This window comes from Pteropus alecto, unplaced genomic scaffold, assembly GCF_000325575.1.
Source record: "Pteropus alecto unplaced genomic scaffold, ASM32557v1 scaffold86, whole genome shotgun sequence".
In the NCBI taxonomy this organism is placed as follows: Eukaryota; Metazoa; Chordata; class Mammalia; order Chiroptera; family Pteropodidae; genus Pteropus; species Pteropus alecto.
The window spans coordinates 6,598,511-6,613,246 of NW_006442109.1; the positions used below are offsets into that span (position 1 = coordinate 6,598,511).

At 39.0% G+C, this 14,736-nt stretch overlaps 1 protein-coding gene across 2 annotated transcripts in view; it reads left to right on the forward strand.

Moving 5' to 3' along the window:
• Positions 1-14,736, forward strand: part of CDKL1 (cyclin dependent kinase like 1) — a 49,050-nt gene that overhangs the window by 15,163 nt on the left and 19,151 nt on the right. For both annotated transcript variants that reach the window (XR_003042679.1, XM_025038900.1), the window contains exon 2: positions 6,565-6,686. Coding sequence is in view for 1 of the 2 variants with exons in the window: in XM_025038900.1 (XP_024894668.1) it covers positions 6,565-6,686 (122 nt within the window). In the remaining variant the exon portion in view is untranslated. The remainder of the gene's footprint in view (positions 1-6,564; positions 6,687-14,736) is intronic.

Sequence of the window (14,736 nt, forward strand, 5' to 3'; positions counted from 1 at the left end):
CGTATGAGCCAGGTCTTGTAATTCTCTGAATACAGTTATTTCTTCCTGGAGCAAGAACCATATTGACTTGCTCAGATACTGCTATAACCTCATCCCAGTTATAGGTCTGTGGGTCCTGGGAGGAAGCAGGAATAGAATCAGGAGGCACCTGCCTCAGTGAGGTATTTTCAGAGCACTTTACCTTTGGCAAAGGGACAGAGGCTGCTTCTCCCAGCCCAGAGAGTTCAGGGAAATTTGAGGGTTTAAGATTCTCAGGCTCATCCCCATAAATGTTTCTATCCCAGACTTCTGGGTTCCTCTCTTTCTCATCAGAGCCCTGACTTTCGCATAAGAGGCCTGTTGCAACTGTACATTGTCTGTCTGTCTGTCTGTCTGTCTGTCTGTTTCTTGCGCATAAGAGGCCTGTTGCAGCTGTACATTGTCTGTCTGTCTGTCTGTCTGTTTCTTTCTCTCTAAATTTCTTCTACTCTTAAAATTAAGTACGGAGCCTGATTTTAGCAGTTTATCCTATGTCCGCAGGAGATAAACGTCTCTTTAAATACTGCCGTAGAGGTCTCTGATTCCCACAGTTGACAGGTAACTAACCTGAAACTATCATGTTCTCTTTTCTATTTTCAACGACCTAAAGGTGTTAACAAAAGCCAGCTCATTCAATAATCCCCAAGATTATTATTGTCCCATACTACTCATGTGTGACGCCTTTGCATAAGCCAAGCTGCATTTCATTCAAAACCACCACTGAGGAAAGTCTTAATAACTGCATTGCTGCAGCTCCCCAGTGCTTCTTCTTGCTTCACTTAACCACTGGAAGTGGGGGTCTTGTTGCCATCTGCCTGGCGTTTGATCTAGTTCCAGAATCCCATTCTGAGGATCTGCTAGCTAGAACCATTCTAGTACTAACTGTCTTAGCTTGAAAGTAAAATCTGAGACAAGGGACTCTGTTAGTAGCTTATGTTGAAAAATGATACTAGGGAGCAGGAGTAAAGGGACAGGAGAGGGAAGTAGGAAAGGCAGAAAAGTCAATGCATGAGGGAAAAGGGACTTATTCTGCCAGGTCTCTCCAAGGTGCGGGAGAATCAGAAGAGAGGAGCATTTACACACCACTTCCTGTCCCCCATTAGTCGATGATTCTCTCCAATGGAGTGTTACTTTCTGTGTGTTATAATCGTCCCACTCCCATACTTCAGCACCCCAGAAGCCCCAAAGATACAGAGTGCAGCTGAGGTGAGGGGCTACAGGTTACATCTGTGCAAAGGCGGCTGATGCAGCAACGGTTAAATTAAAAGATGCACTAAAAGGATGGGAAGCGAGGCACAAGGGATGGCTAAACCACCGACTTCCTTGCTGTTCTGCAAACATTCCAGGCAGGATCCTACATAGGAGCCTCTAGAATGGTAGTTCTTTCTGCCTGGAACATTTTCCTAGACATCCTCATGACCCTCACTTTCTACAGAACTTTTTTTACTTGTCACCTTTACGGTGAGGTCTCTGATTATCTTGTTTTAAATTGCACCCCCCACCATGCTATGTATGCCCCCTACCTACTTTATTTCTTTCCATGAGACTTATCCCTATCTAGCGTGCTCAAATATGAGCTCCCTCAGAGCAGAGATTTTGTCATCTTTGTTAAATATTGTAATCCCAGAGGTCTAGAATAATGTCTGGCACAGAGTAGGGCTCAGTATATGTTTTAAATAGTAATATGAGACAAATGAATATAGAATAAATTATCATATATTAATATACTTTCTAATTTCATATATTTTTATAAAATTACTCGATAGCTTTCCTTCTTCATTCAATATATCATTGTCATTAGGTCAATAGCGAGACCTCGATTTCATGCATGGTATTTAATATTTCATGATTTGAATGTGTCAATTTATTTAGCCATCCTCTTCTATCAAAGGATGTTTGTATTGTTTCCAATTTTTGCCTCCACAAACAGTGCTGTAATAAATATCCTTGTACGTATGTTTTTATGCAACAGTGCTTTTATTTATATACAGTATATTCCCAAAGGTGGTGTGCTGGGTAAAAAGATGCGTGTGTGTGTGTGTGTGTGTGTGTGTGTGTGTGTGTGTTTCAATAGACTTTATTTTTTAGAACAGTTTAGATTTTAGAAAAATCGAGATCATATTGGTAGCAGTCCCCAACCATTTTGGCACCAGGGACCGGTGCTACTATGAGAATCTAATGCCTGATGATCTGAGGTGGAGCTGAGGCGGTGATGCTAGTGCTGGCTCGTCTGTCACTCACCTCTTGCTGTGTGGCCCGTTCCTTAACCGGCCACAGACAGGTACCCATCTGCAGCCCCGGGGTTTGGGTACCCCTGATATAGAGCATTCCCGTATACCCAGCACCAAGTTTCACCTATTACTAGCATCTTACATTAGTATGGCACATTTGTTTTAATTAATGAACCAGGATTGATACACTATATTAACTGAAGTTCATACTTTATTCGTATTTCCTTAATTTTTATCTAATGTTTTTTCCTGTTCCAGGATCCCATCTAGGATTTTACATTACATTTACTTGGCATGTGTCCCTAGGCTTCTCTTGGCTGTGACGGTTTCAGACTTTCTGTGTTTTTGATGGCCGTGACAGTTTTAATGAGTACTGGTCAGGTGTTTTGTAGAATGCCCCTCTGTTGGAATTTGGTGTTTTTGTCATGGTTAGACTGGGGTTATGGATTTTGGGGAGGAAGGCTACATCACCTGGCTGAGATAGTGTTTGTCAGGTTACTCCACTATAAACTTACTCTTTTTCTGCCTCTCCATACTCTACTTTTTTGGAAGGAAGTCGCTCTGTGCAGTTGTTTCAGCCCTTCCTTACTTCCTGGCACTGTAAGATGCTCTAGCCTCATCTTGTAGTTTTCCTGTCCCACTTAGAATTATCCATTTTCTCCATGGAGCCCTGGTTCCCTGTTTTGGAGAATGGTATTAGAAACCAAGATCTGAGCACTAGGTGTACTTGTCGCTACTGTAGTGTGGTTGTTTTTTTCTAGGCCGTTTCAGTTGACAGAACAAGGTGATATATGTGTATATACTAACCCATGTATACAAAGATATCTATAGTTATTTCCATACATAATTGTTTATATTTATATTAAGCTAAACGTGAGTTCATACTGATGTCTCCAACTCAAATCCAAGGATTGATTAGATTATGGGTTATACTCATCTCTCCTTGCTTATCTGTATACTCAGGCAGAAACCTGGCTCCTATTATCTAGCATCATTTACTTCATTGTTCCAGGACACATCTATAGCAGTATCAGAATTGTTAATCTTTACCCTCATGGAAAACAACTATCAATGAGAGTACAGGGCTTATGTGTAGTTCCTTTAGTCTTACAGACTCTACCTATTTCCAGAGTTACTTAAGTCAGCACCTTTCCCCCTGACCCGCTCCAGTGAGGTTATTTTGCACATTTTAATACAGTTAGATCTTTTCATCACAGTCTGCATTCCATCCTAGGATTCCCCAGCCTCCTAAATAATTTTTAAAATTTTACATACATTAAGGGTCACTCTGTGCTTAAAGTTCTGTGTGTTTTTACAAATGTATAATGTCACAAATCCACCATTCCCATATCATACAAAATAGTTTCAATGCCCTAAAAAAAATTCCATTTCACCTAGTCTACCCTCCCCTATACCCTCTGAACCCCTGGCCACCACTGATCTTTGTACTGTCTCCATAGCTTTGCCTTATCCAGAATGTCATATATAATTGGAATCAGACAGTATGTAGCCTTTTGAGACTGGCTTCTTTCACTTAACAATGTGCATTTAAGTTTCATACATGTCTTTTCATGGCTTGATATCTCATTTCGTTTTTTTATTACTGAATAATATTCCACTCTATGAATTTATCACAATTTGTTTATCCTTTTATTTACAGGAAGACAACTTGGTTGCTTCCACTTTGGGGTGATCATAAATAAAGGTGTTTGTTATAAACATTTGTGTGCAGGTTTTTGCATGGACATAAGTTTTGAGTCATTTGAGTAAATACGTAGAGGTGTGATTACTAGATAATATGGAACAACTGTCTGTAGCTTTGTAAGAAATTGCCAAATTGTCTTCCAAAGCAGCAGTCTCATTTTGCATTCCCACCAGCAATGAATAAGAGTTCTTATTGCTTAGTATCATCACAAGCATTTGGTGTTGTCAGCTTTTTTTGTTTTTTAATTTTAACCATTCGAATAGATGTGTAATGGTATCTCATTGAGATTGGGTATCTTTTCATATGTCTCTTGATTATTTGTATTTCCTTTTCTCTGTGTTACCTATTTATATCTTTTTTCCATTTTCCCTCTGGGTTGTCTTTTTCTTTATAACACATAAAGTTTCTTTTAATATTAGGAATATAATCCTATATTTGTCATAACTTTAACCAATATTTCTCAGCCAATTATTTGTCTTCTGACATTGCTTGTAGTGCTTAAAAAAACCAAACAAACCCAAGAAGGACACAGCATTCCCAGCTCTGCAGGGAAACCAAGTAGGGCTCAGGTTAAATTCAGCTGATAAAAATGGAGTCCTTTTCTTAATGTAAGGCAAAATGCTTCACTGCACAGAATAATAGGAAATATCAGTATTTAAAACACAGAGAGAAAATAAAAGGAAAACCAGTAACACAGGAACAGCAAGCGTGGAAACTTTATACACGAGGAACTACATCTGAGTCTGAATGGCCCAGGTTTCTAGATAGAGCATAGCAGAAGGATGACGGTGACTGGCCTGGTAAGAATATTGAGATCCGAATGCTGAAGAATGAGACCAGGCCCAAGACTTTGGCTTTGCATACTCAGAAAGAGGAAGAGATTATAATGAGCCCTGAACTATATCTTTGTAGTACATATGGTAATTCAGTCTATTCTATTAATATCACTGGTATGTGTAATGAACATGTTGAATAGGCCTGTGAACTTCTATCCATCATGTTGCTTGGTTCTTCTCATCTAATTCCTCTATACGTCCCTAAAGAAGACCATTCAGTATTAAAGTAGAAACATCCAAACTCTCGTGAATGCAAACATTCACAATATTGGAGCTATGATTGAAACCCCCAGGCTACTGATTACAAACTGGTTTAAGGGTCAGAGATGTCCCTCTGAGTGTTGCCCCTGAGGCCAGGGGAGTCAACAGAGAAAGAGAGGAGTAATGTGGTTTGAGATATGCAACCCACAGGATTTCGCATCTCGTCTCACCACTGCACTGACACCAAGGTCAGGGAGGCCACACAGCCCCTCCCCGGGGAAGCCTGCCAGGCACCTCTCAGGCCTCTCCCCATGTGAACTTTCAGAGCACCCATCACTTTAGACCACTTCCTTCTTCCATGATATGCCCGTGGCATCATGGCGTCACGCTCTGTTGTCTTCTCTCTTATCTTGGGGGACCTTCTTCCCTTTCTCCTACTCTGATTCCTCTTCATCTCCCACACATCTGGGTGCCGGGGTTCCTTGGGCCTCTTCCCTTCTCACTCGCTCTTCTGGGCAATCTCATTCATTCATGACTTTGCTTACACTGGTGCTGACTCCCAGCTTTTACTTTTAGCTCAGACACCAGGCAACCTGACTGCTCCACTTCGGTATCTCAGAGTCCTCAGCAACTCAATGTGCCCCAAACCGAATTTCCACGCCACGCGCCCCCAAACCTGCTTCTCCTCTCACTGATGGCCCCACCATCTGCTCCTTTATATAAACCTTTGGTCATTCTTGACACCTCCCTTTCCATTACCGCTCACCACATCCTGACTATTCTAACAACAAAGTATATCTGCAAGCACTGCTTCTCTCACCATCTCGCTCGCCTCTGCCCTGGTCCCTGTTCTAGAAGCACACCTTCAGGCCTATCAGATTGGAGGGTCTTCCTCATTTTTCTGTTTTAAAATGTTTCATCAATCTAGGAAACATGATTTACTCATTCATTCATAAATAATTACCAAATACCTATTATGCGTGAGGCCTCATGCTGGGGGTACAACATCATTTTGAGTAAATAAGAGAACAGACCCTGATATCATGGTTCTTACATTTTATCGAATGCGTCTATTGTATCTATTGACAGCAGAGGACATTAAACAATCAATTGAACAATGATTACGAAGTAATCTTTTCTTCATGATTACTTTGTAATTCCAAATAATTCTGAAGGACACATGCTTCTTGGGGTGGGGGGAGCAAATGAGACATACAAGGGCACTGAAACAGTCTGGGGAGATCAGAGAAGACATCCACAGGAAGGGACGTTTCATCCGAGACGTAAAGGATGAGTTTGTATTAACTAACTCCCCCCTTTTCATTCTCCTTTCTTTTCCATCCTTCTCATATCTCTCTTTGCCTTCACCAACCACCTGGGTTATAATCACTCCTCACTTACAAGCTGCTGACTAACAGCTCGTAGAGAGAAGTAAGATAATACTGTTTATGGCTTTCTTCAACCAACACAAGAAACTTCTAAAAGGACAAACAGGTTTCTTTTTATTGGATCAAAACTAAAGAAAGCTGTCTTTCATAACTCACATTTAGCACCTTGCTTTTCATGTTTTCAGCAACTCAAGCACCCCAACCTTGTCAACCTTATTGAAGTCTTCCGGAAGAAGCGGAAGCTTCACCTGGTGTTTGAATACTGCGATCACACGGTTCTCCATGAGCTGGACAGATACCAAAGAGGGTGAGTGATCCATCTCTTACAAACAAAACACAATGAAACACACCAGGATTTGTAAGAAAAAATTAGCAATGGCCCTTTTTCACATCAGGCAAGAACAGCCAGTGTTTGGACAGCGTACTATGCTGCTAGGAGTTAACAGAGGAGTAGTTACCAAAAACATTGGGAAAGAGATCATAACTAATCATTTTAATGAAGAAAGCAGCAGCAGCATTATTAGGTTGTACTTGATTTCTTTGGTACTTTATCTCTGCATAGAAGCTGAGTCTCTAAGAAAGAAAAGGATGTTAGTTATTCTGTGCCTGACTAGGGAAGTGTAAGGACTCGGAGGTTGAAAGGAAGAGTCCAAAGACAGTGGCTAACAGAAAGTTTACGGCCAAAACCCAGTGACAAAAACCCAGCTAAAGCAAGTGTGGTGAGAAAGGAATGCGTGACTATAACTGGGAAGAATTGGGGGTGACTTTAAAGGCTCTGCTGATCTTATCACACATCTCTCTCTAGCATCTGCAACTCGTTTGGGTGTATTAGAAGAAGGCTTTGTGAGCAGACCGGGACTGTGACAAAAAAGGAGGGGGTCTCTTCCTCTGGTTGAGGGTAGCCCCTTGCCAAGGTTAGGAGAATGCAGGCTGGATTTTGGCTCTTACCCACTCCTTAGCTGAGTATCTTAAGGTAGAGCACCATAGGTTATGGCTGTTTCTCTCTCTCTCTCATTCTCTCCCTCTCTCTCTCTGTCAACTCTTCTTTGTGTTGGCTTAATTCCGCCTTGCAGACGAGTCTCCCTTATTAGGTAGATTTTGGAGTGTGTGTGTGTGTGTGTGTGTGAGTGATGGGAGAAGTTAAGAAGGGAAAAATACGAAAGCATAGCTGTAGGCTTTTATCAACTGATGAAGCCATTTAGAAGAAAGGAAGTTCTAGCAGAAGGTAGCATCTGCACATAAAGTCCAGTGGAAGACTCTGATTGGCTCTGCTCATGTGATGCAGCTATCCCTAGAACAAATCACTGTAGCCAGAATGAGAGAGTAGAATGATTAGCAGGCCCTAGGAGATGTGATTCAAAGCAGGTTATGTCAAGGAAGACTTCATGGAGAAGGTGCCCTGTGAGTTGAAAAATGAGGATATTTAAGAGAAGTTGAGCAGGAAAGGATATTCCATTCTCTCCTTTTGCTCTGCTCCTGGGAGCCCAACTTTGGCTGGGGCAATACTCAGAGTGCATTGTAAATCAGAATGATGGAATGATGCCCTGTCCCTGCTCGCATTCACACTTAGTGGCTGGAGACAGAGGCTTTTTCAATGGTGCTTTCAAGCCTTGGCCAAGAGCTAGCTCTGCCCTGTGACACTAGTTATGTATAATCTACTATGACTTGCAGACGAATGGGATTAAAGTAGTTTGTCATTTGGTAGAGACCATGGCACAGGCTTTTTATGTTAATTTACACAACCAGAGAGAGTCAAGAGAACAGACACCTCCCTTTATAAAGTTATTGATATAGAGAAATTCTGTGTTCAAGGGAGAAAACCTTTAGTATGTTGATATTTGCTCTTTTTGACAGATTGCAAGTGACACTTCTACTAAACTTATTAGTCTAAGTTACTCGTGGTGCAAGAGAGGTGTTGCAAGGAGTTTGATTAATCATGTTAGATTAAGTCACTTGGAAACTGATTAGCAGTGAATTGAAAGCAATGGGGAGTCACTTTTTTTTGGCATACAGTTTGAGCAGAAGAAAAAAGGACAGGACAAGGAGTGATTACAGTTTTAAAAGCAGATTTTTTTTTAAAACACCACTGGCTAAATATGTTATATATGTTCCAGGAAATAGAAAATGCTTTAATATGGAAATGGATTAGAGAAGGGAAAGATCAGTAGATATATGTGGTTAAGTACAAGCAACTTTATTTCCAAATGACAACTTGCTATGGTTTGTCAAGTATAAGACTGACTTAAGGAATGTTAATAAATGAACAAGTTTGAAAAATAAGATTTATTTTAAGCCAGATCATATCCATTTATTTTGAAGTTTAAGGATTTGGTTTGTTTGTTTTAAAATAAAAGTTACTTTTCATTATATTATTGGGTAATTCTCCAATCTTTTTAAAATGCTATTTAAAATTTTTGCTTGTCATCATTAAAAAGTAAATGTCATTAAACCGTGCCAACCAAAGATTATGAAACTTTTTTCCAATTTAGAGATCTCATACTATAAAACTTTGTAAGTAAGTTACAGTAAAAATAGGTCATCATCATCTGTGTGACCTTCGGCAAGTTGCTTACAGGTGTCCTCATCTGTGAAAATGAGAGTTTAGTACCAGATAAAGTTTAAAGGAACTTTCAGCTCTATAATGCTATGAATTGGTGATCTAATATCTTAGAGGTCAGAAGACTTTGGTTCTCCTTCAGGTTTGTATTTGACTGTTAGATAGTATCAACAAAGGGTAACATGGTAATGCTGGTGTTTCCCCTACCTGGTGCCAGGTTGGGTCCTCCTTAGGTCTGCACACTTACTGCAAGAATGTCCTGTGATCACTATATTTCTAAATACAAATTTCTAAAATACAAACTGGATCATGACACTCCCATACATAAAACGCTTTACTAGCTCCCCAAAGCTTTACTGGTGTGGTAAAAACTCTAGTATGGGATACCAGTTCTCACTCACTCTACGAGATCACCCCATTTCCCACTGGTTTCCCATCCCATGGAATCATTTGCATTCTAGGCTTCGGGATATGCAGTTTTCTCAGCCTGGGTTGCCCTACCTTCTCTACTTTGCCTGGAAAACTCCTGTTTGTCCTTCAGATACAGCTCAAGTATAACCTCCCTTGTGATACCTATCTTAGCACACTCATAGAGTCAGGAGTTCTTTCCTCCGGTGTCCGTCTACTGGGATCATTTCTATTACATCCCTCACTTGCCCAGTAAATTATAAAATCTTCAAGGGCAAGAGCTGTGGCATCTCACCTGTGTATCGCGAGTATCTTTTAGCTTAATTTTGACATTTGATACTTTCCCATTACTTGTCGTTGAATGTCCTAGTTAACAAACCAATACATTGAAACATATAAAATAATTTTAAAGGAGTAATCATAACAAGGTTTGATTATTTTTCATTTTAAAATAGTCGTTTTGATTCAGAAATGCTAAAACTTAATATCAAAGGATATTATCAGTACAGCGCTGGAGCAACCAGTCCAGAGAACAATTTGGTAACATGTATTAAAAGCCTTAGAGGCATAATCTTAGACCAAACACTTCTACTTCTAATAATTTATCAGAAGAAACTATTTGAGTATCTGTGTAAAGATTTAGTTATAAAAGTGTTTATTGTTAAAGTATTGTTTATAATGAAAAAATTATAAACATCAGAAATGTCCAGTGATAGAGGATTGGTTAAGTAAATTGCAGTATAGCTTTGCGATGAAATACAGTGGAGCCATTAAGCATCATGCTTATAGGTAAAACATACTTTGATATAGAAAAATTTTCATGAGTGGTTGCAAAATGAAAAAATTATGCTATAATAAAAATACATAGTTCATTTTCGTGGAACTTATATGTAGGTAGAAGAAAGAAAAATAAACAATATACACATTCTAATAGTGATTCTCTCTGAGTTTCGATTGTTATAGGTATTTTCATATTATTTGTTTTTTAATATTTTCTTCACGTTCCATTTATTATTATGTAACGTTTTAATGATTAAAAGTTATTCTTGCTAAATCCGGCTCAAAGACTTCTCTCTACTTTGAATCTGAAATAGACAGTAATTCATCTTCTTATTAATGTGTTTGTAATTTCTTGTACTACTTTGGAAAGCTTTTGGAGAAGATTTAAATTCATGTTGATACTAACAAGCCAGTTTATGCCACAAGATATGTATTCTGCTACAGTGATATAAATATGTGTCTATTATAATTCCCAGCGCTGTGTTCACATTGTTTACATTTGCCCTCATTACAAGCATATTACTATTGCTTATCTTCTGTAGATATGCTTTGCACTTATATAAACTATTGGTCTCTCTTATCTCAAAGTTTCATAAATGACTAGTTTAGGTGTTCTCTCCTCATTTTTCTGCCCCTCTATGGGTGCAGCCAGACACAATACTTCACTGCTTCTTTTCTGCACAGATTTCTTTACCACCATTTCCTCCTCTGACTCTAATATAGTTTGTTCAAAGAGCATCTGGTGGGTAAAGGTTGTTGCTACAAGTTTTCAGTTTCAGACAATGGAATTCTAGAACTTTTATAGAACCTTAAAAACCTAATTTTTGATTAAAAATGACACACTGTTTGTGGTAAAAATGTTTCAAGCACCACAGAATTATATAGGAAGAAATAAAATTAGCTTGAGAGACTGTTTTCTAATTATTTTTCTATGTATATATATATATATACATTTATGTATATATATACATATATATATAAATAGATTATACTCTACATACTGTTCTGCATTTTTTAAGTGTATTTGGGAGCTGTCTCCCTATTCACACACATCTACTTTTATATTTTTAAAGTAGCTGCATAGAATTTTATTGTACAAATGTACCATTTTTTTAATCCCCCATTAATAAATATTTAGATTGTTTCTAGTTTTCTACAGTGAACAAACACTTGCATACATAGTTCTATAGGATAAATTCTTAAGAACGTATCATTTCTACACGAGCTTGGCCAGCACTTTCTTTTCCAGCTTTGTTGTAGTCTTGTGTAGAAATAAAGCTTTGATGGATGTTGATTGTTTGGCTTCTTGTCATGTCACAAATATTAGTGGAAAGGACAGCTGCTGTATTGAGAATGCTGGAAAGATCCATGTTTTTTCCTCATCATCTCTTTCGTCTCTCATATTTCTAAGATTAAAAAAAAATCAGTTTGATCTCTTTACTTTCGCACAGCAGTTGTTTACGTTTCTTTCTGCTCATTTCAATTTTGTTATTAGGATGTTGGGGTCACAGTCCTTTCTTCCCCAAACATTTGGAAAGGAGAGATAGAAGATTCCTTTCTGAGAGTTATTTTGTGAAACCAACATAGAATCCATCAGGGCAGAGATATGGAGAGCAACCTCAAAGAGACAGAATGGCTGCCAGGCTTGTTAGATTTGACTGATTGCATGTTTTATCTAATGACAAGACCCTCCTAATTTGGAAATGGGAGGAATTAAGCTATCACAGCCTAATGCCAAAAATCAGTCAAATTGCCTACTTTCCTTCATCCTGATTCTTTGCTGACCAAACACCATTTTGATTATAACTTGACTTTCTTTATGGAATTGCCCACAAAGAGAGTATAAGCTGGTACTCAGGATTTTAACATGGATGAATAAATTGGCATTTTGGTTTTATATATCAGGCTAGTAAATTTGTTTAATGTTCACCTGCTCCTTTGAAATGGATACTGCCTTGGTGTGCTGGCAAAATTAAGTGTCTGTGTCTGCAAGCTTGAAGACCATTCTAAAAGCAGTCAACTGCTGGCTGTTTTGCTAAGCAAAACACCACTTTCTCCATGTTGCTGTGCTGAGATGACATTTTTCCCCCCTCAGTTCTGTTCTTCACTTAATAGTCTTTCATATGCATTTCTATGTATGTTGCAATATAATCTTTAGATGTATTATTAATAACTGTAAGATTATACTTGTAGTTACATTCTCATCTAACCATTCCTTCATTGTTGACTATTGAGGCTATTTTTAGCATTTGGTTTGATAAATGATTCTGCTATCAAACTCTCCCTACAATGGATTTTACTCGTTTTGCACTTTTCTCTTAGACGTTCTCAAAATGGGTTTATTGGGTTGTAGAGTTTGCCAAACTGAACCAATTCACCTTAGCACCAATATTGTCGATGTATATGTTTTCTCCCTATAGTCATGCTATTGGTTTCTATTATTAAAATATTTGATGAATGAATTCCATCAGACATATAAGAAAGAAATAATAGCAATCCTACACAGACTCAGAAAATACAGGAGGAAGAAATATTTTCCAAATAAACTTTTGAGGCCGTTATACCCTGGTACCAAAACCAGATGAGGACAATTCAAGAAAAGAAAATGACAAATATCCCTCATGAACTTAGGTGCAAAAATCCTTAGCAAAATTATTAGCAAATCAAATCCAGCAATATAATATTATATACAATGTGATATAATAAAAAGAGTGATATACTGCTATTTCTTGATTTATCAGTTTGGACATTATCTCTAGACTTCCTATTATGATAGATGAGAATTTTGCTTTCTTATACCATATTCCCTCTGCTTCTCCATTCTACTCCTCCAAAATAGTTACATTAAATTTTATTAATTCAGTATTAATCGTTCCTGTGATTATGCCTATGTAAATATTACTATATAAATATTACTATATAAATATGCCTAGTAAATATTATGGCTGAGCATTTTACCTACTAAGGTCTCCTTTAGTACTTTTTCTGCAGATTAATATTTGCCTTGTTTTTTAAATTTGCTTAATACTCTTTAACTCTATTGCTAACTTTTCCTACTCTTTTTAATATCCTTCGAATAGACTTTTCCATAGGATAATCAAATCAGATAATCCATCCACTCCTTTTTTTTTTTTTTTTTAAGCAACATCCTGCCTTTATAGCTCCCATTCTCAATCTGCCTGGCTTGTTTCACTTGAAGCCTATTGTCCAGCTGTCTTCCTGGGACTTCTCTTTGCTGTCATCCTTGGAATCCCTTCTGCATCTCTCTATGGTTGGATTACTACTTCCTCCTGTCTTTCTCTTTCTGGGTTCTGTACTTATTTTAGACAAGCACATCTATCTCCAATCCTTCACAAAGATGGTAAAGTCACACAGAACTCGAGACTGCAGATATTCCTAATGATATCCCATCCCCCGATCCTCCTTTCCTTGGAGTTAAACAGTTGAGAGCCTTCTATGTTCCTGGGGGTGAAACAAAATTCCCAGAGGAGGCAGGAAGAATGCCATGAGTTTACACTGGTGGAGGAGTCAAGAGTACCCTCCTCCTCCACCTCTTTCTGCTAGTGGATGATAGGTCTCATCCCCCACTCCCCCAAAAGGAGGGCCTCTGCTGAGCTGAGTGGCAGCCCAGTGGGCTTCAGAGGAACAACTGTAGCTCTCAGTGAGGCAACTGAACTGGAGACCCCAAGGAAGACCACTGATTGTGCAGGGAATGAAGACGTGCCTTGCCGAACCCTCCCACCTTGGTTTGGGACAGAAAATAAAGCAAGTGTCCTTGTTTAATTTTCTCATACCTTGCCTAGACCCACATTTCTAGATCTGGGGAGCTGACATCCTTAGGAGTGCAAATCCCATCAGACCTGCACAGCTGGCTGGGAGTCTGAGACGCCCAGGCTGGATTCTGTCCAGTTCCTCTGGAGTACTACATACCAGGAGGAGGAAATGGAGATATGGTTTGTCCGAAGTTCAATAGTTTAATCTCATAGTGGAGGAGAACCAGGCCCAAGACAAAAGTCCAAACACCACTTCTCTCACAGGTTAAGGTTGAGCTTATACATGCTTCTCCGAAAGGACATCTTGTCTTTGAGCTAGAATTCGAAAGGGGGCTCTTAGATGCAGTAAAGAATGAGAGAGAATTGGGCTCCTTCCCTTCATCACTGTTCCGGTCCTTGCCCACCCTGCCCCAGAGCTCAACTATGATCACCGTTTACCACCAGTTGGAAAACAAACATTAGAAAGTGGAGTGAATTTCTTAGCTTTGCCAGCATAAACTACAGCTTTAAGAATAGCTGCTTTAGCCCGAATGGTCTTGCCAGGCACCCAAACTCTTCAAAGCATTTAAGTTTTGTTTCTTAAATATTTTCATATTTATTTAAGATGGTATAAGGCAGAGGGCATGGTGATGACAACCCTCAACATGCCTAGCTCTTGAGTCACGCTGACCCAATCTGGACGAGTTGCTTTTCTATGCCTGGAATGCAGTTGTCACCCTGTCGTTTTCCTTCACCAGCCTCCTAGAGATTCCCATTGCTTCCCTCTTGTGTCAGGTCTCCAGTTTTCTCTGTTTTGTGTAATCTTCTTTGAAAGTTTACCCTTTTTTAGTGCAGGGCAT